General features: G+C 30.8%; 7 protein-coding genes across 9 annotated transcripts; 4 read left to right on the plus strand and 3 right to left on the minus strand.

Moving 5' to 3' along the window:
• Nucleotides 1-4,816: 4,816 nt before the first annotated feature.
• Nucleotides 4,817-5,672, minus strand: LOC145741434 (uncharacterized). Its single transcript, XM_082559027.1, has 3 exons — nucleotides 5,468-5,672; nucleotides 5,196-5,379; nucleotides 4,817-5,090 (listed from the first exon to the last, which is right to left on the minus strand). Exons 1-3 carry the CDS (start codon nucleotides 5,670-5,672, stop codon nucleotides 5,003-5,005), a joined length of 477 nt encoding a protein of 158 aa, XP_082415153.1. The 3' UTR covers nucleotides 4,817-5,002.
• A 1,118-nt stretch (nucleotides 5,673-6,790) lies between these two features.
• On the plus strand, nucleotides 6,791-10,091 carry LOC145761245 (uncharacterized). Its single transcript, XM_082574569.1, has 11 exons — nucleotides 6,791-6,938; nucleotides 7,176-7,256; nucleotides 7,532-7,673; nucleotides 7,824-7,958; nucleotides 8,113-8,317; nucleotides 8,451-8,638; nucleotides 8,756-8,820; nucleotides 8,904-9,033; nucleotides 9,236-9,364; nucleotides 9,505-9,632; nucleotides 9,704-10,091. The coding sequence occupies exons 1-11, from the start codon at nucleotides 6,841-6,843 to the stop codon at nucleotides 9,807-9,809; spliced, it is 1,407 nt and encodes a 468-aa protein (XP_082430695.1). The 5' UTR covers nucleotides 6,791-6,840; the 3' UTR covers nucleotides 9,810-10,091.
• A 123-nt stretch (nucleotides 10,092-10,214) lies between these two features.
• Nucleotides 10,215-11,317, plus strand: LOC145763401 (putative protein-lysine deacylase ABHD14B). Its single transcript, XM_082574841.1, has 4 exons — nucleotides 10,215-10,435; nucleotides 10,516-10,659; nucleotides 10,791-10,898; nucleotides 11,020-11,317. Exons 1-4 carry the CDS (start codon nucleotides 10,225-10,227, stop codon nucleotides 11,175-11,177), a joined length of 621 nt encoding a protein of 206 aa, XP_082430967.1. The 5' UTR covers nucleotides 10,215-10,224; the 3' UTR covers nucleotides 11,178-11,317.
• On the minus strand, nucleotides 11,021-12,837 carry LOC145763398 (germ cell nuclear acidic protein-like). Its single transcript, XM_082574839.1, has 2 exons — nucleotides 11,718-12,837; nucleotides 11,021-11,643 (listed from the first exon to the last, which is right to left on the minus strand). The coding sequence occupies exons 1-2, from the start codon at nucleotides 12,764-12,766 to the stop codon at nucleotides 11,379-11,381; spliced, it is 1,314 nt and encodes a 437-aa protein (XP_082430965.1). The 5' UTR covers nucleotides 12,767-12,837; the 3' UTR covers nucleotides 11,021-11,378.
• A 725-nt stretch (nucleotides 12,838-13,562) lies between these two features.
• LOC145763399 (glycosylated lysosomal membrane protein-like) lies at nucleotides 13,563-16,052 on the plus strand. The gene is made up of 9 exons (XM_082574840.1): nucleotides 13,563-13,705; nucleotides 13,905-13,985; nucleotides 14,111-14,314; nucleotides 14,420-14,542; nucleotides 14,621-14,796; nucleotides 14,879-15,071; nucleotides 15,222-15,309; nucleotides 15,386-15,518; nucleotides 15,639-16,052. The coding sequence occupies exons 1-9, from the start codon at nucleotides 13,637-13,639 to the stop codon at nucleotides 15,826-15,828; spliced, it is 1,257 nt and encodes a 418-aa protein (XP_082430966.1). The 5' UTR covers nucleotides 13,563-13,636; the 3' UTR covers nucleotides 15,829-16,052.
• Nucleotides 16,053-16,187: 135 nt separating this feature from the next.
• LOC145763397 (heterogeneous nuclear ribonucleoprotein R-like) lies at nucleotides 16,188-20,494 on the minus strand. 3 transcript variants are annotated; one of them, XM_082574838.1, is made up of 12 exons: nucleotides 20,290-20,493; nucleotides 20,107-20,216; nucleotides 19,863-19,994; nucleotides 19,472-19,652; nucleotides 19,156-19,265; nucleotides 18,945-19,080; nucleotides 18,641-18,846; nucleotides 18,258-18,407; nucleotides 18,062-18,183; nucleotides 17,751-17,990; nucleotides 17,544-17,635; nucleotides 16,188-16,697 (listed from the first exon to the last, which is right to left on the minus strand). In XM_082574838.1, the coding sequence occupies exons 1-12, from the start codon at nucleotides 20,429-20,431 to the stop codon at nucleotides 16,672-16,674; spliced, it is 1,647 nt and encodes a 548-aa protein (XP_082430964.1). In that variant the 5' UTR covers nucleotides 20,432-20,493; the 3' UTR covers nucleotides 16,188-16,671. The 3 variants fall into 3 exon arrangements, with proteins under 3 accessions (XP_082430964.1, XP_082430963.1, XP_082430962.1); XM_082574837.1 differs by having other exon boundaries at nucleotides 17,538-17,635; XM_082574836.1 differs by lacking the exon at nucleotides 16,188-16,697 and having other exon boundaries at nucleotides 16,711-17,635; nucleotides 20,290-20,494.
• A 1,219-nt stretch (nucleotides 20,495-21,713) lies between these two features.
• LOC145764138 (glycylpeptide N-tetradecanoyltransferase 1-like) lies at nucleotides 21,714-24,589 on the plus strand. The gene is made up of 12 exons (XM_082575728.1): nucleotides 21,714-21,930; nucleotides 22,000-22,111; nucleotides 22,205-22,323; nucleotides 22,440-22,531; nucleotides 22,633-22,749; nucleotides 22,828-22,998; nucleotides 23,119-23,227; nucleotides 23,308-23,418; nucleotides 23,593-23,662; nucleotides 23,839-23,996; nucleotides 24,110-24,247; nucleotides 24,331-24,589. The coding sequence occupies exons 1-12, from the start codon at nucleotides 21,796-21,798 to the stop codon at nucleotides 24,349-24,351; spliced, it is 1,353 nt and encodes a 450-aa protein (XP_082431854.1). The 5' UTR covers nucleotides 21,714-21,795; the 3' UTR covers nucleotides 24,352-24,589.
• The last annotated feature ends 28 nt before the right edge of the window (nucleotides 24,590-24,617 follow it).

Consider the following 24,617-nt stretch of genomic DNA (forward strand, 5'->3'; position numbering starts at 1 on the left):
AACTTAAGAGAGTGGAATTTCGAAACGCCACTTAAAAACGACAGGTTTTCGCTTTTCGTGAGCGCAAAAATCACAGATAAACAAATAATACGGCCCTCTTAAACAGGAGTTAATAAATATACAACATATATTTAAAACTAAATCTATAAACATTGAATATTTTCACTCTATAGCTCTGTATAGTGCATATACATACTAAAGGCAAAATAATTACAGCTTAGAACCTGCGATTACTTCACTACTCGCTATTCACCCTAAAATTGAAATAAAAATTGCGATACAACTCGAAATATTTGAATATAAATCAATCGCCATATCGTTAAACCATTCTTTACTCTATAAAGTTTGATGTCACATGTTGTGCATTATTTTTGTACCATTTCGTCAAGAATGGCTTTTAAAGGGTTACCGCTTCTGTTGTGCGTTGTCACGTATAGCAATTGGTCTTGGACAATAGTCCAAAACACTAGATAAATACGGCCAATATTATTTCGCTATATTAAGGTTTTAAGGTCTAAAGAATGACTAAGTAGCTCTTTTGTGCGGGGTTAAAAAGTCAATATTTCATATTTTCATTTTTAGTATAGCGCGCTTTGTCAATTAAATATCGAATGTGATTTAATAAAAAAAAAAATTTAATCAACCATAAAATCTGTACTGTATATAATAAAAAATTTCTTAAAATTCAGTATCCTAAGAAGTACTTTGATCAAAACCGACAATAACTTACCACATTTTTCACAAACAAACCCGCTTGGTGGCGCGCTTTTAGGTGATCGGGCAAATGTTGTCCCAGTAAAACTTGCCGCACGGTGCTGCTCAAACGTTTGGTTAAGCGCAACCTTTCTTCCATTGGGTTATCGATAAAAGTATCTTCTAAAGTATCATCGTTATTAGACTCGCTGGTAAATTTCTCCTGTTGATTTGCTGATGATTTGCTTTTAAGATCTGCAACTGAAGAATGTTGTGACGATTTCTCAATGCTCGCTGCGTAGATATTAGGAGTCACGTTAGTAAGTGTTGGACTTGGTGACCTTGTTCTTGTTTCATTATCAGACATGTGAGGAAGAGAGGCTGATGAAGAAGAACTTCTTCGACTTGGGGCACGATCTTCTTCCGAAGACGAAGAAGATGATGACGATGAAGAAGAGTCCCTTTTTCTGGAAGAGTCCTCTTCAGTTGACTTAATATTGTCGACGTGATTTCCTGTTTGTGGGGTGTTTAAATTTTCACGTTTCTCCTCAACCTTCACACTATTAATACTCTTTGCTGATGACTTTCTGGACGACATCGACCCAGCGCGAATACTGGATCGACTTGTGCGACTTCTAATAGAAGATGGTTTTTGCGGCTGAGTAATAAAAACATCCTTGTTACTTTTCTCACTTTTTTGAGATAAACGACTAGGTGTCGGGCTTTTCTTCGCGCTTTCTGGCGGTTTAGATTTATCTTCAATCATGGTGGATTGCCTTGACTCTGTCGATTTAGGCCTTTCTTTTACCACAGCTTCCATAGTTTTAATTTGTGTATCTGATTCCGTTTCTTTGTCCTTTATTTCCAATTGTTGCTCAATAGTTGTAGGTTCCTCAACTGCCTGTTCATTATCTGGTATTGAAACTCCCGTCTTTGATAATTCATCGGTAGTTCCAGACACATTTTGATCGTTACTAATGTTTTCAACAATAACCCCCGGTTTTACGACCTCACTTTCAACCTTGGCTTGTTTTTCTTCGTGCTTGGAAACCTGACTTGAAGATCTCACAGATTTATTTTCCTCATCACTCGACGATGAAGAAGAGGAAGAACTACTAGAACTAGATTTTCTGCTACTTCTTGAAGAAGACCTAGAACTATTACGATCCGCCATCGTTGGCACGCTTAACTTAAGCGTTAAATTATCTCAAGTAATTTTTTTAATTCAGTAAATGTAATAAATATAACCTGATAAACGATGTTTAATGAAAATAGTTTGTATAACAAATATATCAAAAAGTTCCAAAGAACAACATAGCGCATTTTTAACAATTTTGTATTATTCTCAAATACTGCATAATACAACCATTAATATGTATATTTTTATCTTAAAAATAGCTACATAAAACATCTTCGTCTATGCTTATGTTTTCGTAAACTTGAACAAAACACAAACTTTTTAATCCACCAAGTTGTAATATACGTTGCTATTAGATCAGAATTAGTTTGGAAATATAGAGGGTAAATAGTGTAACCAGGGTTACTTACATACATCCTATTATTATTACCACAAATTCGTGTTTGCCTATCCACTAAAGTACACATATCAGCGCATCATAGTATTCCCATTTGTCTTTCATTACAACGTGACAAGGTGTAACATATAATTTTCTTTATTATGTCGCCTTTTTTATAAGCCAAAATCAAAAATAAATCTGGGTTAGGTTTTTTATAAGAATGGACATATATAAAGAAAGGAAATTTTGGCTTACATGAATGATGTGAAGATACCCGTTAAAATAGTTAAATTTTAACCACATTTTATGACTTTTATTGTACAAACATTACGTTTTTTACAATTACTCTCTAGCGCTATCGGAAAAGAGTATATACAGTTGATTTTTAATCGTTGAAATTTACATACCATTTACAAATTAATTAAGTAGAATAAACACTTGAAACTTTGTAATTATTAACGTAAAATCATTCAAAACGAGTATATAAAATATCAAACACATTAAACAAACAAATTGCAACATCTGAAATAGTTTTCTCTTTGAAAATACCGAAAAAACCTATTTTGTTAGTTTTGATTTTGGTCGACTCAATGGTGAAGCAACTATACCATTATAACTAGAGTATATATATATAAATTTTTTTTTAAATAGCAAAAACAAATTTTGTAATCTTACCTCGTTATGATTGGAAAAATGTGAAGTATTGTTGTGCCGAATTAACGACAAACGACGTGGTGAACTTGACATTTTTGAAAAATTTTCAAAACTTTTTTGATTTAAATTGCTATTTATTTGTATATACTGGTTTGTTCGTAATGGAATTTATAAGAGTACACTCCTTTTGTATTTGTATAACCTCATACCCGGTAAAAAGTAGCCTTTGTTTGTACAATATATACTTATTTAAACTTTATGAAGTAATTTAATAAACCTGGGCTAAAAATAATCAAAAACATAAAATCTAAAACGATAAAAAAATTTAAAACACAACACAATCAGACAATGCTTAATTCTTTCCAAAACAAAATTGTATTGTAATCTAACAGTATACTTAACTAACAAGCTAGTTATCATAATAACCGTTTTATACTTTATAGTTGTTCACTAGAAATAGAATACGAGTAAATCGGAACAGACAAGTTTTATCTAGTATAATTCGCAATATTGAGAAGCTTAAAGAAGAGTCAAGTACTCTTCACCGGTTACAGCGACCCGATTACAAACAGCTGATTATCGAAACTAGTTAGCGGGTTTTTTGTTGTGATATTTACTTGAACTTTGAAGTACTGGTTTGTTAGTTTACCCACGTAAATCGATAGACGCAATTCGCACAAAATTCAAGTTTAAGCTATTACAACCTGACAGAGCCTTTTTGAATAGAGTAAACAAATTTAACATCTCAAGCTTTCACAATCTACCAACTTTTAAACATTTTATCAAACATTTGTTCACTTTAATAAACCTTAAGTTAAACACAAAGCAAATAGTTTGACCAAACAATAAATAGGCTACACAGCAGGTGGCAAAATAATGACGTACCAGTCTGACAACAGAAAAAGAAAAACGCGACGAAACTTTACTAAAACATTACCAAACATTAAAAATATGATATTGCGATGAAAAAAGTAATATGTACATTTGTGAAAAGAAAACGTACCTGCAATTCCTTGATTTGCTCGGCTTGCAAAGCAGTAGTTCGCAATTTGTAACCAACATACGAAGTTTTTCTTCGATTTGCGTCATCCAGTCGTGGTGTAGTCAGTTTTCGACTTGGTGTTGAAAAGTACGGCGTTTTCTGCACGCCAGTAGTGGAATGCTTCAGCGTTTTGTCGCCTGAGGTAGTAGCCTCAGATTCAAGACTAGCGTTGCGCTTTCCTTCCATTTAAACTACTACTAAATCGATAACTTATAATTGAGTCATTTGCTTTAATATTCTAAAAATAAGAATTTGTTTTTGTCAACGTTTCAGTCTTGTTCATTTACTTACATTCGTCTGTAGTATTTTTATTTTATATTATCTACTCTACCATCTTTCTCGTTTTACTAGTTTAAACTGTTTGTCTTAAACCGCAGGTTTATATCAGCTCAAATGCAGGCCGACCAACGAACTTGGATTACATATTAATAGAGCCTGAATGTTTTTCTATCGAATTTATTTATTTACTTAAACATTTTGCGTTGTGCACATTAAGATTAAAAATACACACCCTTTAATTAAAGTAATACGTCTCAACAACCTTGTTAGCAAAGTCAGCAGGCCTATGTTTAATAATGAATATCTGGTTTTAAATCAAAGACTATCATTTTACGACCTGAAATAAAAATCCATCAGCAGTATATTATATACATAACGGTAGTTACTCGCTGTAAGTCCCTAGTTACGCCAGTATGGATTGGGTTTAAGAATAGTTGAAGATGTACATCTTATAAAAACAAGTTGTTTTTGCTAAACAAACTTGCCGTTTTAGAAGTTTAATGTGGATTTTATAGCCTTTTCTTAAATAAAATCAGACATAACGTTTAACCAACAAAAGTAGAGTATATTTTGATTAAAGCAACAATTGTTAACGCTTAAAAATTGCATCACACTTTAAAAATAACGGGATTCGAAAATAAACGAAATTAACCAAATGATTTATAAGGCCTTAAGCAAAATTGGAAAAAACAACATGGTCATATAAGTTTTTATTTCACAGATAAAACAGATATTTTACAGAAGTCTTTAACTACTTCTTAGAACAACAGAAAATATTTCCTTTAAATTCGCGACGCTGTGAACTAGATTCGACTCCTCAAGCAGGAGGTCCATAACGAGAGATATGTCGCCAGCCGGCTCTATCTAAATAGTTTCCTACCTGAGCCCAGTCATTGTAAAGGTCTCTATAAAATACACTAAACCGATATTATGGGTGTTGTAACAACTTATTTTTTATTAATTTTATTATTTCTAAGGCTAAAACCATTTAAAGTTGTAAAGATTATTACCCAATAGGTGCCCAGTGATCACCTGGTATAACACCAGTTATAACTGGAATATTGTTAGCATTAGGAAAGATGTCTTTATATTTACACAACTCCAAGTTTTTCCAAACGCAAAAAGTAACTGCGTCGCCCCAGAACAATTTATCATGGTCGCCAGAAAAGTCAAAATGTCTGATGACATGAGAGTCTTGCAGAAAATATAATATAAAACTGTTACTAAAATTATATTCAAACTAGACATAATCTATTATTTATAACTACACATAATCTAATACTTTGAACGGGTGGTGGTATCAAGTTTTGCAATTTTACTATTTTCTCCCTCAATCTATTAAATGGCGCCCTCCATGTTTCTTCATCGCTTCCTCGCTCACCCTTACTCCCTTTTATTCCTATACCATCCTCTCCCGGAGGACCTCGCTTCCCTGGTGATCCGGTTAAACCTCTAGAAATTTTTCGTTCATCAAAATCACATGTCATTTGACGAATAGAAATAACTTTTTGAAACGTTACAAGTATTGTAAGTACTAGTACGATTTTCATGGTCCTGTTTTAGTTGTGATTTTACCAATATGACTGGTTTGGTTTTTATTATTGCCACGCATTTTCAAGTGTTTACCAGTTGATTCGACCTCAAATTACGTTAATTTTAAAATATGCCCTCAGGAGTTTCGCTTCCCACAATCCACTATATTAAGTCTAATCTTAGTCTGTGTAGCTTACGCTATTAAAAATATTTTTTTAAATAATATAAGGTAAAACAACTCCAAACCGATATCTTTTTAATCCAGAAATAAATTGACAACGATTTAATTTTAATTCTGAACACCTTATTGCTTAAACAGGTATGTATCGTGACATGCAAATAAGTTATCTTAAAATATTTACACCCCTAACTCGAGTCGTTTTTTGATTGTTTACAATTAAAACCTTACAACATTTCGACTGGCCATAAGTAACAGCAGTAAAATTGTTAAGTTTTTAGTTAATTCAAGATGTACATCATACAAAAATAAGTTGTTTTTGCTGAACAAACTTGTAGTCTCAAGAGTTAAATATGGAATTAAGGCGCTTTTTACAAATAAAATCAGAAATAACTTTTAATTAACAAAACTTAGAGTGTGTTTTCATATAATTTATTCGAGCAAAAGCTGTTGCGGCCTTAAAAACCGTTACACTTTCAAACCAAAACAATTTATAATACGGCAAATAAAGCTAAGGATTATATATAGTTATGCCTCAAGCAAAAAATCGCAAAATAATACAATATAGCGTAATATTACTTTTTTCTGTAGATATGCTTTTAACCACTACTGTTTAGAACAACTGAAAATATTCCCTTTTAATCCATGATAGCGTGTACTAACTTCATATCCCCAGATCGGAGGTCCATAACGATCGATATGTCGCCAACCATTCCGACCTGAAAATAAAGTAATTCCTATCCTCAATTTTTTTTATTTAGAAATAAATTAACAATGATTGAATCCAGATTCTAAACACTTAATGCATGATCAAACAAGTTTCGTGACATGTAAGTTATCTCAAAATAGTTACAAACCCAACTCGAGGCGATACTTGTTTGTTTACAAATAAAACCTCCTAATCTTTCGTCTGACTGTCTGAGTATTTTCCAAAAATTACAAATATGATTCGTGTAGATTCCGATGAAGTTTATCCAGCTGAAATTGATGGTGTAAACAAGTCGGCATTTAGCACCGCAACGTTTGTTCTTGTTAAACCACGGTGTGTATTGTTAAATATGTTTTTATGTTTGTTTGTTTATGCAGACTTTTAAAAAATCTTAACATCGTATTTTTTATTCTTCACTTATATTTAAACTGTATCAATATTCCCTTTGCATTAAAACACGTTAAAATGCTATAATCAGCACTGTTAACAACAAGTAAGAATGTATGTTACTGCTTTAAATAATTTACATTTCTTTTATGCTGCAATGTTAAGTTAATATATCTTTTTCAGTTGGTTATCAGACGATGCTGTATCTGCATGTGGGATATGTAAAAGCAAGTTCAACCAGATTAGAAGAAGGCATCATTGCAGGTTTTTTAATTTTCTATGTTAAAAAATATGTTAAAAACTTCGATCCGTACTCAAAACATCGGAAATTTGAAACTACTAGAGATTAATCATATTTAATAAACCGATTCGTTACATATATGCACCTGAATTGTAAAAAGGGTTACGTAATATGAGTACGAATCAACTTGAACCCAAGTAAAAAAACCCTTGGCGCATCAACCTGAGTACGGATCGACTGGCAAGCACATATTTAAATCCAAAAAATTTAAACCTTATATTTTTTTAATATTATAAAGGTGTTGTGGAGAGGTTTATTGTAACAAATGTTGTATGGAGAAAGTTCCTCTTCCACAGTATGAGTTGGAGCAGCCAGAGAGAGTTTGCAATAGATGTGTTCCTGTGTCCTCATGTGTGACCATGGGATACTCAAATGATCAAGTATCGTCATCTATGTTTTTTTGGCTTAACAAAAGTTGTAAAACTATAATAAAATAAATGGCCTTATTTACTAATTTAAAAAAATTTTGTTATAATTCCAAACTTTTAGAATTTTCTACTAAATTTTAATAAATTTTGTTTAATTTCAAGTCATTTCATTTACGATCACTTTCTGGATTATCTACACATTGTAGGGACAAACCATCATCGGTTATTGCACTAGGTGGGGCTCACACACTTGTGTTTCTTGCAAAGAAAAAATCGTCAATGGACATAAATGCATTAGTAGGCAGAATGTTTGAATACTTTGATAATAAAAAAGAGTGGCATTTAAATCGAATTTATGTTTAAAGCATTTTTTCTGTTTTTTAGCTTTCTTCTTTTTTTTACTAAAATGTGATTTAAATATCTGAAAAATCTTTAATTTGTTGCATTTTAGACTTACATTGCAAATAGTTTGCACTCCCTATCAAGGTATTCAAGTTTAATTCCGTGGTTGTCCCAAATTGGGGTTCTGTCTGCAATAAGTCACATCCTTTCTGCATCAGCAAACGCAACTTCCAAAGATACTGAATTATTGGTTATCGATGCATTGGGGGCATTAAGGATATTTGCAAAAACCAGTGATGCTCTGAAAGTTGAAGGTAATAAGTGGTCTCAATAGATTCTAAGTAGAATTAAAATTAACATCAAAATAATATTTTATTATTAACATTGTAACAAAAATGTCAACTCATACATCCATTTTTTTAAAGTTTGACTTATTTAAATTTTTAGCTATTGACAATGGCTGTCTTCCTGCAATCCTGACTTTGTGTAATTATGAAAGTCCAAGCATATCACTTACTGCTACCACAACACTCTGCTTATTGGCTGAATGTCCGCAAAATCATTACAGAATAATTAATCAGGAAAATGCAATAAGATCAATGCTTCTTAAAATTACTGGGTCTTCTGATGAACAGGTACTAGTTTCAGTGTTTTGAGAAGTGTTTTTTTTTCAAGTACTTACATTTAGTTACCTGCTATGCAAACCCCGTTTTGATCAACAATTAGTAACATATATTATTAATATTGTTTAGGTTACAGAACATGTGCTTAGAATACTTGTTGCTTTGTCATCTGGTAACAATGATGTAAAACACACGTAAGTATAACAACAACTTTAATAATCAATTTTTTTATTTTAAAAAGATGTTTTTTTTTTAATTTTATGTTTGTTTTTAACAGTATATCATCAGAGGATGCCTCTTGTGGTAGTGTTATTTCTAAAGCATTGGAATCAAGACCCCGCAACCAACAAATAACTGCAAGTGCAGCCAGTCTTATTGCAAATCTAGCTACCAACGATAGAGATCAGGTAATTCTTTAGAAAACTATAAAGTTATCACATATTTTCATGTGTAATTATAGTATCACTCTATTGTCAATATTTGTTTAACAACATATTTCTTTTTAGTGTCTGCTATGATGTGTACTTAATTGTTTTTATAAGCTAGCTAATAAAACAAGGGGCGGTATTTTAACTTTTTACAAAAATTTGAAAAAAAATATTTCTGCAGGTACTTCTTCAAAATGGTTTACATGCAGTTTTATCAAGTCTACGTAAAGTATATCCTGATTATGTGACTGTACAACTTGTTAGGGCTGTTGCTAACTTCTCAGTACATGTTGGGCATGCCACTATAATGGTATGTTTTTTTGTTTTGATTTATATTTTACTGGCAGAAAAATTATTTTTGATATATCTGTAAAAATTTTTGAAAAAAACTCTAAATATTTACGTATTCTGGTTGTGTGCAAATTTAGTTTTTAATTGTTTATTTTGTAGCTCTCTAATATGCCAAATATTGTCAAATTTCTTAACAACAAAGAATCAAAAGTGACTATTTATGCGGTTCGCTGTATAACCAATCTTTTAACTCATCGAAATAAGGAAACTATCACTACTTTGTGCAGGTATTATCTTCTCCTAATATTTAACTATTTTTTTTGGTAAATTCACAAAACTAATTGATATATTGTTTCAGAAATGGGGTGCAAGACTACCTGATGCGTTTAACAGAAATTGATAATGTTATGACAAATCTTTCGGAAGCCTTAAAAAATGCATCGCCTTCTGTGATGTCTACTTAATAGAAGTTGTGTTGTTTTCAATGTAGTTTTATATATTTTTTGATTGTAGATATACCTTGTAACTATTAATGAACTTCCAAAATTAAAGTGCAATTTTGTTTAATATTTTTATTTGCTATCTACATCATATTATAATTTTAATGTGCAATTGTTTTAATTTAGCAGGGTTTGAAGTGTTTTTATTTGATTCGTTATGTAAAAATCAGTATTTACCTTTCAATTTTACATTATTTTACAATCCCATTTTTATACTTTCTTGTATATGTATTTGATTCAGTTGTGCAATTTATTCCAACTCGTTGATTTTTTACAATAAATCCAAATTTTTAATTTAAAAGTTGCTTAAAATTCTACTGTAAGTCATGTGTAAGTTAGAACACTGCCTCACTAAAACGATAACATAAACAAATAAAGCATGGCGGCAACAAAAGTAAGTAAAGGAAAGGTATTGATAAACGGAATAAACGTTTTTTATCGATCGGTTGGTGAAAGTGGCATTAAAACTAACCGTGGAAATGTGTTACTTCTTCATGGAATGCGATTTTCGTCCGCTAACTGGGAAGAAATCAACACGTTGACTAATTTAGCGTCATGGAATTACTACGCTGTTGCAGTCGATTTACCAGGTTTTTTTGAAACTTTTTTGTCAAATTTGGTTTTGGTTACTATTTAAAATATAACAGTATGCATATTTATCTTTCCATAGGTTATGGAAATTCCAAAGACTGCAAAGAAAGGCCGAGCAACACCGCCCAGTTTATACACGAGCTTTGCAAGTGTTTAAAGTTGGAAAAACCTGTTGTGATAAGCCCATCTATGAGTGGACAATATTCACTCCCTTATCTGCATGGTATATTTGTATTTATTTTACTTTAGTTAATATTGTAAACTAAAGGTTTTTGCTAATTTTAATTACTTACTGAACAAATGTAATTTAATATCCTCTATATAATATATTAATTGTTTTGTTAATTTTCATAGAGTTTGCCAACAATTTAAGAGCTTACATCCCAATTGCTCCTATCGAAACTGGAAAGTTTACTTCCAAACAGTATCAAGCAATTAATGTTCCAACTTTTATTGTTTATGGTAAACTAAAAGTTTAAAGTACAATTTTATTCCATTTATTAATTTCAGTTTCTAAATTTGCAGTTTATATATAACAAAGTTAAAAGAAGAAAAAGTTAATTTGGTTAGTGTTACGTTTTAGGAGAGAATGATGCAGTAATGGGAGAACAAAGTCTTCAAAACCTTTCACAAATACCTGGAAACAAGGTTACGAAAATGGAAAATGCAGGACATGCATGTTATCTTGATCAAACTGATAAATGGCATGATATTCTGAAGACAATTTTAGATTCAATATAATAAAACACAGTGCAGTGTTATTGCTGCTTTATAAATTTAATTTAAATAATCTAATTTCTTTATGTATTATAACTACTATATGTACAGTTATCAATGATGTATCATGATTATCTATAATTACGAGTAATAAAGTTCAAATCATTTCATTTGCATTAATTTAAAAAAAAAGAGTTTTAATTACCATTAAAAGTTTACTATCGTCTATTTAGACACTGAAACAGTTTTAAATTGATCACTTAAAGATTTCATAACATCTCTATGGGATGCTGATCCGCTACTACTACTATTTATTCTCAACTTTGTGTTGTTGTAATTTTCTTTCACAAAGTTGGCAAATGGATTGGGAGTCCTTTCTTTACCACTGCTGCTTTTGGAAGGATTAAGAACTAATTTCCCTCTGCATCTTCCACAAACTTTCTTTGTAACATCAATAGATTTGGAGTGTCTACCAATAGTTGTATCACACCTAAATTTAAAACATATTTATTTACCAATATATATTTCACAGGTAAATTTATGTATTTAAAAAACATGACTTACTGGGTGCATTGATATATAAACTTATATTCAATATCATAATTATGGCAACGATCGATTGATGGTAATTCTGGATGGACACGCCTTGCTTTGCTTGCCCATGATTTCCAAAATGGTCCATGACTCTCATTCATATTATTGAGTAACCAAACAGCAGCATGACATAGTTCGTGAATAAAAGTATCTCTTAATCTATATGCTGAATTAATAACTTTTTCGGATAAAGAAATAGATGCCTCATATTGTTTAGTTATGATACATTTTCCGCATTCACTTCTTATGGTCTTTGTGATCCGACGACATTTTGTAACACCCGCTGTTTTGGTTAATCTTTTAGCCCAAATAATTTCCATATCTTTTGGTAGCCTATTGTCAAATACAGACTCGTTAAAAAGCTTGAACAACTTTTGTGTGAGTTCGGTTTTAGTCTTTTTAAAGTTTTTGCCACTTGTGATTGAATTTGAGACGTCGAGGGTTGATAAAAAGCAATCTTTCCATTTACAAATAGAATTGTTTCGATTAATTTTTTCAGTGTGAAAAGTTTTAGAAATTATTGTCTTGTTTTTAGGAGTTTTAAATGAACTTCCTAAGCTCCCTCTGGTTGTTTGAATTTCTCTATTCATTTGAATTGGATTCAAAATCCTTGAAGACAAAGGAACAAAATCTTCCTCTTCAGAGTCAGAAAATAAAATAATCGGATTCTTCTTCAAAGAGGATGGAGTTTTAAACAAAGTTTTAGAAAAACTATTGTCCTTTTTGTTTAAGTTTTTATTTACTCTGTCAAGTAAGGAAGGGCAATTTAGAACATCACCATCATCTGATTCACTACTTGATATTAACAACTTTGGGGTTTGAGGATTGAATTTTCTGAATTCATTTCCATTATTTTCATCATTTTCATCGGAGTCAAAAAACCTAATTGCTTTTTTTAACTTTGTGTGGTTTTTTGGTTGAAATACATCATCGCTATCAGATTCAGAGGAAAATGTTACTATACGGACTGGGGTGCAAGATGATTTTTTGGAAACACTTTTCAATATATTCGGATCCATTTTTTTAATTTATGTTGATTTATATATTTACCAATATTCTGTTACCCGCTGTTATTAAATTATACCCAAGCAAGTCGTCTGTAAATGCGGATAAAAAAGTGTGGGTAAAATACTAACAGGTAGTGACAGTAAGCCCCTCCTGTGCATGCCAAGGATTTTTTGGTAACGGATTTCCGTCAAAAATTAGTTCAACTTTGACCGGCAGCGTGGTGTAGTGGTAAGAACACTTGCTACACCACTAATGAGGTCGTGGGTTCAATCCCCACTGCTCTCATGCTGTAGTACCCTTGAGTAAGGCGCTATAAACGGTGTGAACTCCTGCTGAGCCAGCACTTAATCAGCAGCATAATTATCGGGCAATTATAATCCATAATATCCCAAACTGCCACAGGCAACTCAAGACTGGGTCGGAGTAACTGATGTTACTCTATGTTTAAGTCGCGCATTCGACTTTCCCACATCGAGGATAAAGAAATATACAAAAAAAACTTAAAACTTCTTTATCAGTCTATCTGGCTACTAAAAAGGCAATGCAACAACATGTCCTTTCTCTGATTTGTTATTCTCTGTAACTTTAAAATTTGCAAAATCTTAATTCTGGGATTTTAAGCTGGAAGACGACAAAAAAACGATAGAATTAAAGTTAAAGCCAAAAAAAATTTAAATTCCCGCGTATTGGGCTTGATGCCGCCCACTAGCGGAGATCAAAATTTGGTTTTTATTTGCTCACGTGATTGTTTACAAATAAGCGCCAACTAACGACCAAAAAAAAAAAACAAGCAGTTTTAATAAACAAGTTGCCGACGAAAGACAAAAGGCTCTTTCATATGACCAGAAACATAAAAAAACGTGCGAATAAATTAGTTTAGAATGAAATTATGTTTATTAGTTGTTTTATTACTGAACATTTATTATGTTCCAACTGCATACTGTAGAAACGTAAGTGTATAAGTAAACGGTGTAATTATTTTAATTTTAGTAACTTAATAAACTTTATTACACTGAAATTATTAATTCAAAAGATATCCATTTTTTAGTATTTACTTTTCCAATATATTATAAATTTGCACAAAAACTAACTATCAAGTAAAAGTGTAAATGCCTAAATGTGCCCTTAAAAAAAATTAAATCGTTATAGATAACTATTCAACTAAATCCTGGTTGGTCAAATAAAGTAAAAGGTCAAAAAAATGGAGATGTTTTATATGCTAGATCACAGGTAATTTTATAAATTTTTAACATTTTTAAGTATCTTGATAAATATCAACTTTATAAGTGTATTAATTTCCATTATCTTGCCTAAATAATGTTAATAAAATTACTACTCTTTGTTTTCTATAACAGGGTGAGAACGATTGTTTACATTATATTTGGTCGACTGTTGGTCCATCGTTACCAACATTTATGTTAGTTCGTAGCAACTCAACTGCAAACCTACATATAAATTGGTCTAATTTTCTTTCCCACTTCTCCAACAAGAGTGTTGAAGGATCAGTTGATATTGTGGGGGGAAATGTCTTAGAAAGTGCTGTGCATGTTTTTAACCAAGTAAATATTCATTTATATCAATCTTATGTTTAAAATTTATTTACTAGTAATTGTTTATGGTGAATGAATTCATCTTAATTTAAAATCCCTTATTGTTTATTACAGCTTATTGAATATAATGATACAAACAATGACGTTGATGTAAAAAGTGGAACAAACAAAACGTATTTTGATCTGACTAGGTTTAAATGGAATATTAATGTAACCAATAAAATTGTTCTTATACAGGTAAGTTAAAAACCCAATTTTCATACTTTTACGAAGGTATCATAAGTTTTTTAAATTTTTTTTTAATTTGTAAAACAGGGAAAAACGACTGCCTATCCAAAATCATTTAAAACGAATAGCAGTATAGACATAAAGCTTGTACCTTATAATCTTAATGGAAGACAAACTCAACTACCAAGACTTGCCTACAATGATTTATCATTAGGAGTTGAAGTTGTAATTAATAATGTAACCTCAACATTGAAAGGATCAAGGTTATTTTTATTCCTTTGTGAAACGATTTTCTGATAGAAATTTTTTTTCATAAACATATTACGAAAAATAATTTTTTTACAGATTCGTTATTAATTTTATTGCATTCAATCCTGGAAATTCAAGTTATCACAACACTCCAATCAGTGATGATAATCAAGTCGTTTTGGTAAAAAAAGCCACAATAGATGATGAGTACTGTCCTGCTGTCTTCTCAACACAACAAATGCTGTGGCAAAAAGGAGGAAATCATAATAATTATTGGCAGTGGCGATCAGTACGTAACATAAAAAATTATTTTTAAACTTTGTACACAAAATGCTGGTGGTAAATAATATTTAAAACTGAATTATCCTAATTCGTTTGATGCATGTATTATATGATTAATCTACAAACTTTACTAAGCTTGTTTGTTGTATAAATGTAGGTTTGTTATACCAGCAAAGCAAGAAGTTCAACGTCTGCAACTGACATAAAAGCTTCCCAATTAAGCTTCACTAAAACTTCAAGTTCAGGTTAATTTTTTTGGCTGTTTAAATAATAGGAACTTTCGAATTTGTAAAAAAATAAATTATCATTTCCACAACTTAGGTGTGTTAGAAAATCGAATCTTGATAGCATATTATAGTGAGAAAGTGTTAAAAAAAGTTGATGTCATGGGAACAAATATTTCATTTGGTAAACCTGACGATGGATACTATACTGCTACCAATTATCTTAGCTGGTAATTTAAATGTAGACAATACAATAAATTTAACTTTTTGCACTAAAATGTTTAATATTTTGACATGAAATTATGTTAATTTTGGTTTTTAGAAAAAATAATAAATTAATTTTTTTTTAGGACATCTGTTATAGGATTTGGTGTAGCACCTTCAGATAGTTATTCCCTGACTGTAATAATAATTATTTTTGCTGGAATCGGCTGTCCAGTTATTATTATATTACTCGGAGTGGTTTTTATGCTGCATCGAAAAATAAAGCAAAAAAATGTTAAAGTCACTAATAGATATGGTTATGAACCCATTGGCTAAAGTTTCTTAACAAACTATGAGTCATACCTTCTTGCCTATTAAACATATATGTGATTATTTATCTATTGTATTTTTATGAAAACTTTCTTAATTCCTCTATACGCACTTTCAAAAAATGCATCGGTCCATTAAAGCCTTAGCTAAACATATATTCTCATTAATTATTGTATAATTAATAACTAATAATTTATGCGTTTTTTATTACTGTGAAATTTTTAAATAAAATGATTTATCACATTAAGGTGTATTTCTTAAGATAGTTTTGGCTTAGCCTATATTGCATAACATGAGCTAGTAACCATTCATTTTAACCTTAAAAATTAATAAAATCAAAAATAGGTTTAAACAATCTGTAAGTATACTGTCCTTTTTTATTTATTTTTTCAACTGTTATTTTATTGATATTAATAGCCAAGCAAAATCCGCATTAAATGACATTTAAGGGAACTTTATTGAATATAAAGTAAATGACTGTAAACAACAAACAAGACCGGTATTTGCATTTGACTCGATATGGGTCACATGATCCCCTGGAAACAAAGGGCAAAAAGAAGATTCACAGTTGATAATAAAAAACAACGTGTAAAAGAAACAAAAAAACAGGATTTTGTTCCGATATAAAAGTCATAAAGTTGGAAAAGGTAGCAACAGCACCAGTGTGTGTGGGTAGAAGACCTGCTAATGTGTGTAGGTAACTAGCTAGCTTACAACATGATTGATGTCCGGGGTATGGCTCTTAAAGGATAAAAAACTGCAATAAAAAAAACAAAGCGCAACTAAAAAGTATGGTTGTGCCAAAGTTTCGGACATATTGCCGAAAACAGGAGATTGCTTCACTCGTACTTAGGAAAGAACCATAACAAATTCCTCTGAAAAAAAATAAATAAAAAATGTGTTAATATTTTATACAAGTGTAAAGTTATTTTTAGTTTAATTGCAGTGGTTTACATTTTGTCCAAATTTAAATTTAACATTTTTTATTAAATTTTAGTTGGTATTTACCATTACTTTTTTAGTTGGTATTTTACCGTTTTTGTTTTTTGTTTTTTTTTTGAAAAGAATTTAAGAAATTTTGATCAAAATCCTGCATTACTGAAGTCCATGCCATCCTTTGTCAAATTAACTCTTACAATCAACAAATTAAAATTTGGTAGTTGTGTTATCTGCAAACTTTTCTTGCATAACAAACTTAATTTTGTAAAAATTTAAAATTTAATTTTTAAATTTGTCAAAATTCATATTTTTGTTCACAGCTTTAATTTGTTGTAAATTTTTGAGTGGCAGTTAAGTTGGTGCAGTGGACTTCACAAAAACAAAAATATAAAATAACATTAAAATCACATTTACAAATACAATAAAATAACAGTTATCACCAAACATGATCGTCAGATATAAAAGTTGCCTAAATTTAGAAATCAAATCTAGACCAACCAAAAAGAAACTCTTTTCAAGAGTTTTGAAAATTTCATTTCTTTTTTTTCGATTAAAAATTTTGGCCAAAAAATAAAGAAGGTTCTTTCAACCCCATTGCTCTGTTACATCATCCTGAAACCATTCAGATGCCCCACTTTCTTCTTTTAGGGGTTGTTGAGCAATGGGCTTTGCCTCCCATTCATTACTACTGGCGCCTGCGCCAAGATTCTGTCGCTTTGAGCCCCCGCTTTCGTCAGAAAACGGAGCCGAGCGCTTGTTTGGTGTTAAAGACTTGCCTCTACCTCCCATCATTCCATTTCCTCCTCTTCCGCGGCCTCTTCCTTTATTATTTCCTCCCCTTCCTCTGTATCCTCCTTGCTGGCCCCCATACATTCTAAAAGAAAAAAATCTTTCAAAATAAATATATATATACTAAATTTAACCTGACATAAACTTTAAAAAAAATTTTTTGTTTAAAAAGGCTAATATTCACAAGCTGTTAAACTTACCCTCCGCCTCTTTGGTTTCCTCTTATTCCTTGATTCCTATATCCTCCTCGAGGACCCATACCGTAATACTGGTCGTCGTACCCAAATCCTCCGTACCCCATGTTGTAGTCGCCACTGAAATAGTCATCATTGTATCCTCCATACCCTCCCATCGGGGGCATCATACCTCCATAACCCCCCATGTTGCCTCTTCCTCTTCGACCCATAAAACCACCTCGGAAAAAGGGGTTACCCATACCACTTAAAATTAAAAAAAAAACTTAATACAGATGTTGATATAATATTAATTAGCAAATAAAGTAAATAATTACTAGGAATTATTAAGCATTTTTCTTTCCAGTTGTCTTTCTTTTTTCTTTTTGTCAACAGGTTTTGCAAGACTGATGTCTATTTCCTCTCCTTCAAGATTTAAACCATTAAGTTCTTCCAGGGCCTAAAATTGTACCAATAATTAGCATAAAATCTCGAAGGATTGAACAATATTGTTTAAAGATGTCAAAGTTAAACCTTTAAGGCGTTTTCACGTTCCTGGAAATGGACAAAAGCATAATCCTTGATTTTCTTAACCCTTTCAATTTCACCATAGGCTTTAAATGCATTCATAATAACTTCTTCGGTTGCTTTAACTGCTAGGCTTTTTACATAGAGAACTTTAACCTAAAAAATAAACAAAAAAAAAGTTTAACAAATGCATTGTCTTTTAAAGCCCCCACAAATTTTAGAAATAAAAATAGCGTATCCGCTTTCAAAAAAGACAATCAAAACAAAGCATCATTTGCTTAGTCATTTACCATATGGAAACAGTTATACAATCCATCACTAATTAATCAAAAATTAAGACAAGCAATATCCGTTTTTAAAAAGCATTTATATATTTATTTAAGTTTTACCTTAGACATAATTTCATCCGATGGTTCATCAATTGGATCTGCCCAATCTACAGAAATGGCGTTATTGAAAGCTTTAACTTTCGCCGAACTTAATTTTCTTCGAGCTTGGGAGGCAGCTTTGTGGTCGGTATATTCGAGAAAGCAGAAACCTCGATTTTTCTGTTTGTCCTCGGTTTGAAGGTAAATAATAACCTTTGTTAAACCAACTAAAAAAAATAAAAAAATAAAAAAAAAAAAAAAATTTTTAATTCAGAGCAAATCTTTTAATTACAATTTTTTGAGGGTATTTACAAATAACACTAACCTGTCAGTTCGTTAAATTCATCAAAGATCTCATCTCGGTTTTTGTTTTTGGGAATTGAACCAACGAAGAGTCGGCAGTTAGACTGCGATACACAAACTCCAAGAAATTTCTTTGGTTGGATCTCGTAATTGTCCAACTAAACAAAAACAACAACAAAGATTATTTTGAAGAAATAAGTTTTAAAAAAACAAATTTTAACACTAAGTTTCACCTTTTTAACACTCTCGTTGGCAGAGTCTTTGTCGGTGTATGTAACAAAACCGAAACCACGATTTTGACCGGTAAGAGGATCCATCATAAGACGGAAGTCCCAGATGATGCCTAAAACATAAAACATGACACGTCAATGTATTACATTATGCTTACTTAATCTCCTCTAAATAGAGATGATTTTCATAGAATAAATTTATCATTTTCATAACAAAACTAAAAAACATGATAAACAAAAATTATAAACGCCTCATTTAAAAAAAGAAATAGGTAACAATTTTAAAAAAAGTATTTCATAAAATGGTCAAGTTATATACCTGCATCTTCAAGAAGGGGAATGAGGTCATCTTCAAAAACCATTCTTGGAATTCTTCCGATGAAAACTTGACACCCAGCACCAGGTTCGGGGCCGTCGTAGATTTCTTTGGGAGGGGGTCCACCATATCGACGCTGACCAGTTGTTACATCGAGGGAGTATTTTGTTCTTTCAAGCAGAGCCTGTAGTTTAATTATTTTTATTGAAAAATACGTCAACAAAATTGACATAATAATAACCGATACAAAAAAAATTATAAGATATAATATATGATAAAATTGTACTGGCTTAATGGCAAAGTCTTATAGCATATACATCAAAAAAGATATATAATAAGAAATTAGTGCTTAGGTATACAGATATACAAAATGTCAACACAAGAATTTTTGGACCTGAAGTTTGTCGTCCGCAGGGCCAAGTTTTTTAACCTCAGCTCCATTAACAATTCCCTCCTTCTCAGCTTTGGCACGTTGGCGATGAATTTTCATTACACCACACAAGAAAGCACTTTTGTTTTGAACATGCTGTAAAAATATCACTAATGTAAAAAATTAACAAAATATTATTTTTTATTTAATTGGGGTCATTATGGTCATTTAAACAAATTCTTTGGTTTGGCATTTACAGTCAATTTACATGAAGGTTTGCTTCGACAAATTGTTTAAGAACAGCAAGTGCTCCTTCTTCATCTAACTCCTTTAAAGCTTCCAAAGCTCGTTCATCTAATTCTTCAAACCTCACCAAACCTTAAACAAAAATTTCAATATTTTTTTAATAAAAAATCAATAGTCATGCAAAATATTTAATTAAAATTTCTACCATTAACAAAGATTTTGTCTAGTGCATTTGCTACTTCTACACTAAGGCCGAGATTGAGTAAAGCTTGATAGTTTGGTGATTGATGTTGGTTAGAGTTCTGAGAGTTAGAGATGTCTTCTTCATGGTTATTTGTTCCAGTCATTTTAGAAATTTGATGCCAAAATTATGATCAATTCATTAAAATTCCTTAGTAAACGAAAAAAAGTAGTTATATATACATAAACATGAAACCAAAAAACTCGCATTGCAAACCTCGTGTTAAATTTAGAGACACGTCTTGCGTGCGCACGTGTTTGATCTTATCTACGTTAAAGGTGTTTGGTTAGTTAGTTATTTAAATAATTAAGATGTTTTATACCAATAAAAATATATATGTACATAATTTGTTTAATTAAACATATACCGTTGAAAAATAGGCGCTAAGTAATTTACGTCAATAAAAAGGTAAACGGGGTTTTGCAAAAAAAACGAACGAAAATCCACGGTTAATGCTCGTCTTCTCGTGGTTTAGTTCAAAAAATTACGTAATTTGCACAAATTATGTAAATAACTTTGTTATTTCATCAATACGCCTGAATACTACCAAAACATATGCAAATTTACTATTGTTTAACATTCAAAACCTGCAGAAAAATACAAACTACATTCACTAACGCTCAATGTGTAAGAAAACCGCCGATGCGTGAAAAACCTCGTGTTACCTCCATGAGTGGGCATTCTCACTCTGCATTGCAGGGGCGGTAAAACTTCAAAATTCATTGGATAATATTTTAAGACCCGTTCATGGTAGAGTAGTTAAAAATTTTTTAAAATTATGAAAATAAATGAATTAAATAATTGATGTAACCAAATCAATTTAGAAATTGTAAAATTTAATATATTTTCTTGTAATGTTACACGTTATCTAGCCTTGTTAAAACGCCTTTATCTATTTTTCCCTCTCGTGGGAAATTTAACAAATTCATATGAAAAAACATAAAGGTTCTCTGAGTTATTGTATATAAAAAATTAGACTTTCTTTTTATTTTAAAGTAATTTTTTGAAGTTTAAATTTAAAAAAATAATGTGCGTTATCCTCATGTTTTGAAGGAAACGGCTGAACAACTGTGTTACATGCTTCATGAAATACAAAACCCGATTATACTAACTGAAAGCCAAATTTGAAGCGGCAAGCTTGGTGTACGTTTCTCAGATGTTAAAGTTACTCATGATGGCATGTAAAAATTCAATATCAGTATTTGCAATGTCGCAAACTTGTGCCTTATCATGGTTATTATTGCTTCGTCTGTTCGTCAGTAGATTAAAGTTTTTGATTGACAGATTGACGTATATCTGTATCGACGTAACACAATGTTCTGGCAGTCTGGTGGTATTTATTTGCCTTCATTACTGTTCATAAACTTTCTGTTTTTCTTACTAGACATAACATAATTAAATTGTAATAGGATTCACAATTTTAGTTACACAATTAGATTAGATATTTTGTAATTGGATTTATCACAAAAAATGGAGCCCACAGCTCCTCCAGCTCCAGTTGGGGAAGCTTCCACTGAAAAAAAGCCAAAAAAGAAGAATAAAAAGAAAAGCAAAAACAAGGAAAAGGATATAAAAGAAACCAACCTCAGTGATGACAAAGGAGAGGTAAAAATCTTTAATAGATTTAAAATTTTAAGTAATATTTTAAATAAATATATATATATTTTTTTGCAGACATTTAACATGCAAAAAATGAAAAATGTGTTGGCATCATTGGAACAAGATGGTCAAGCAGCCTCTTCTAAAAAATGGAAATTCTGGGACACTCAACCAGTTACAAAATTTAGTAAATCAAAATTTATTTATATTACATTGATGAACAGGTGTTTGGTTATAGCCTTAAGTTTAAATAAAAAAATCTTTTAATGATTGTTTAAAGATGAAACAGTGAGTGAGGTTGGTGTAATTGAAGCAGACAAAGAACAAGTCAGAGAACAACCTTACAGTTTACCTAATGAGTTTGAATGGGATACATTAGAACTTGGCAACCCCAAAGAGGTTATTATTTCATTGTTAAGATTAACCTAACCTGGTAGTAAATGTTTTTACTTTATGATGGGATATAAACTCTAAACACATTTTATTATAAATGTGTGCTTAAATTGTTTTTTCAGTTGGAAGAAGTTTATGAACTTTTAAATGAGAATTATGTTGAAGATGAAGACAACATGTTTAGATTTGATTATTCTGCACACTTTTTACAATGGTGGGAGTTATAAACACTGTTAATAAAATGCACAACTTTAAGTAAATAACACTGAAGCATAGTTTGCATTTATATTATCCCCTTTGATTTTGGTAATTTAGGGCATTGAGGCCACCTGGTTGGTTATCTGATTGGCATTGTGGTGTTCGTGTTAAAAAAAGTCGAAAACTAGTTGGATTTATAAGTGCCATACCAGCAAACATAAGAGTTTATGACAGGTAAGAAGTGGAAAATGAATATTTAAAATAGTTATTCTGTTGGTTTGTTAAAATTAAAAAAACACAATATTTTTATAGAGAACAAAAAATGGTAGAAATCAACTTTTTATGCGTTCATAAGAAATTACGCCATAAACGAGTTGCCCCAGTTTTAATTAAAGAAATAACTAGAAGAGTTAATATGAAAGGAATTTTTCAAGCTGTTTATACAGCAGGGGTTGTCTTACCAAAACCTGTTGCCAAATGCAAGTAAGGCATAATAAATCATTCTTTCTTTACAACTATTCATTATTGATGTTTAAATTTTATCTACCACTGTTTAATTTATGAATTCGATCATTTAACATTTTAAACATTTTTACTTTTTAGGTATTACCACAGGTCGTTAAACCCTCGCAAATTGGTCAATGTTAAATTTTCACACCTCAGTAGAAACCAAACTATGCAGAGACTAGTAAAACTTATGCGCTTACCAGAGGTAAATTATATTTTATACAAATGGTTTAAAGTTTTTTATATAAAAAACTATTTATTCATTTTTTATGTTTTAAATTTAAGGAACCAACAATTAAAGAAATTAGGGAGTTAAAGCAAGAAGACATTCCACAATGTCATAAACTTTTACAAAACCACCTGAAAAAATTTCAACTTTCCCCAGTTTTTACTGAGGTATAGCAACTTTTAAAAATGTTACTAATATCAAGATATATAAAACGAAAGCGGACAATTTATAATTTAACTTTCACTCTCTAATCTAAAGTTATTCTTTTAATAAAACTTTATTTAAAAAAACAGTAGACAAAATCAATCTAACCAATATTAAAATTTATCTTATATTTTTAGGAAGAATTTGCCCACTTTTTTAAACCAAGAAAGGGAATTATTTACACATATGTTGTACCTGATGAGAATGGTAAGTCTAAACTAAATTAGAATAAATATAATTCTATTTCAATGCTTGGAACGATATAAATAACAAAAAAACAATACAATGATATTAACAATATGTTTAGAAATCAAAAATTTTGTATCATATAATTTTTTAACAATCAGAATCGTAGAATTTTAAAACTTCTGTTTTTGTTACAGGAGTTATCACTGATATGTCGAGTTTTTTTTCTCTGCCATCGTCAATCATGTTAAACCCTGACCACAACATGCTGCATGCTGCTTATTCTTATTACACAGTTGCAACAAAACATTCCATAACTGATTTAATGAGAGATATTCTGATATTGGCCAAAAAGGTAAACTTAAAATCATTCCAAAAAAAATTTTACCCATAAATTTTTAGGCCTATGACATAACAAAATTTAAATAAATCGAAAAATCTAAACAGTTGATTTTTAATTTTTTACAGCATGACTTTGATGTGTTTAATGCACTGGATCTAATGGACAATCACCAATTTCTCAAAGAACTAAAGTTTGGTATGGGAGATGGGAGCCTTAACTATTACTTGTATAATTTTAAGTGTCCAGACATTAAAGAGAACCAGGTAACTTATCTTCCCAATCCAATTGTAAAAAATAACACACTAGCCAAAATGAAATTTAATTATGTGTGTTTTTTGTATTGCAGGTGGCATTGGTTTTGCAGTAATTATTTGATGATTTTAACCAATTTTTAATATGACTCCCGGTTGAAATTTTCATCGAAATAATTTTAACTATGTTTAAAAATAAACCCTGATAGACATTTTAGGTACTTTGCTGCTAATTGTGTACTTAGTTAATTTTTAAAATGTTTAATATAAACAGAGTTCAGTTGTTTAAATCAACTTTCTGTAGCATTAAAGTTGTAATAACTGTTTGTTTGTAATGTGAATTAAAGAAATTTACAGTTTTATCTGTGATTATTACTATTTG

The sequence above is a fragment of the Corella eumyota genome, chromosome 1 (genome assembly GCF_963082875.1).
Source record: "Corella eumyota chromosome 1, kaCorEumy4.1, whole genome shotgun sequence".
NCBI lineage: Eukaryota > Metazoa > Chordata > Ascidiacea > Phlebobranchia > Corellidae > Corella > Corella eumyota.

What these genes read in the sequence shown, in the direction of transcription:
- LOC145741434 (XM_082559027.1), bottom strand. Translation starts at nt 5,672, where the DNA reads ATGACATGTGATTTTGATGAACGAAAAATTTCTAGAGGTTTAACCGGA. An exon ending in GATACCACCACCCGTTCAAA is followed by an intron (nt 5,380 to 5,467) that starts GTATTAGATTAT and finishes ATTTTCTGCAAG; the next exon opens with ACTCTCATGTCATCAGACAT. An exon ending in GATCACTGGGCACCTATTGG is followed by an intron (nt 5,091 to 5,195) that starts GTAATAATCTTT and finishes TGTATTTTATAG; the next exon opens with AGACCTTTACAATGACTGGG.
- LOC145761245 (XM_082574569.1), top strand. Translation starts at nt 6,841, where the DNA reads ATGATTCGTGTAGATTCCGATGAAGTTTATCCAGCTGAAATTGATGGT. An exon ending in CAATGGACATAAATGCATTA is followed by an intron (nt 7,959 to 8,112) that starts GTAGGCAGAATG and finishes GTTGCATTTTAG; the next exon opens with ACTTACATTGCAAATAGTTT. An exon ending in ACTATCACTACTTTGTGCAG is followed by an intron (nt 9,633 to 9,703) that starts GTATTATCTTCT and finishes ATATTGTTTCAG; the next exon opens with AAATGGGGTGCAAGACTACC.
- LOC145763401 (XM_082574841.1), top strand. Translation starts at nt 10,225, where the DNA reads ATGGCGGCAACAAAAGTAAGTAAAGGAAAGGTATTGATAAACGGAATA. An exon ending in TGTTGCAGTCGATTTACCAG is followed by an intron (nt 10,436 to 10,515) that starts GTTTTTTTGAAA and finishes ATCTTTCCATAG; the next exon opens with GTTATGGAAATTCCAAAGAC. An exon ending in TTCACTCCCTTATCTGCATG is followed by an intron (nt 10,660 to 10,790) that starts GTATATTTGTAT and finishes TAATTTTCATAG; the next exon opens with AGTTTGCCAACAATTTAAGA.
- LOC145763398 (XM_082574839.1), bottom strand. Translation starts at nt 12,766, where the DNA reads ATGGATCCGAATATATTGAAAAGTGTTTCCAAAAAATCATCTTGCACC. An exon ending in TTTATATATCAATGCACCCA is followed by an intron (nt 11,644 to 11,717) that starts GTAAGTCATGTT and finishes TTTTAAATTTAG; the next exon opens with GTGTGATACAACTATTGGTA.
- LOC145763399 (XM_082574840.1), top strand. Translation starts at nt 13,637, where the DNA reads ATGAAATTATGTTTATTAGTTGTTTTATTACTGAACATTTATTATGTT. An exon ending in TCAACATTGAAAGGATCAAG is followed by an intron (nt 14,797 to 14,878) that starts GTTATTTTTATT and finishes ATTTTTTTACAG; the next exon opens with ATTCGTTATTAATTTTATTG. An exon ending in GCTACCAATTATCTTAGCTG is followed by an intron (nt 15,519 to 15,638) that starts GTAATTTAAATG and finishes ATTTTTTTTTAG; the next exon opens with GACATCTGTTATAGGATTTG.
- LOC145763397 (XM_082574836.1), bottom strand. Translation starts at nt 20,431, where the DNA reads ATGACTGGAACAAATAACCATGAAGAAGACATCTCTAACTCTCAGAAC. An exon ending in TTGTCGAAGCAAACCTTCAT is followed by an intron (nt 19,995 to 20,106) that starts GTAAATTGACTG and finishes ATATTTTTACAG; the next exon opens with CATGTTCAAAACAAAAGTGC. An exon ending in TGAATTTAACGAACTGACAG is followed by an intron (nt 18,847 to 18,944) that starts GTTAGTGTTATT and finishes TATTTTTTTTAG; the next exon opens with TTGGTTTAACAAAGGTTATT.
- LOC145764138 (XM_082575728.1), top strand. Translation starts at nt 21,796, where the DNA reads ATGGAGCCCACAGCTCCTCCAGCTCCAGTTGGGGAAGCTTCCACTGAA. An exon ending in AAACCTGTTGCCAAATGCAA is followed by an intron (nt 22,999 to 23,118) that starts GTAAGGCATAAT and finishes TTTACTTTTTAG; the next exon opens with GTATTACCACAGGTCGTTAA. An exon ending in TTTCCCCAGTTTTTACTGAG is followed by an intron (nt 23,419 to 23,592) that starts GTATAGCAACTT and finishes TTATATTTTTAG; the next exon opens with GAAGAATTTGCCCACTTTTT.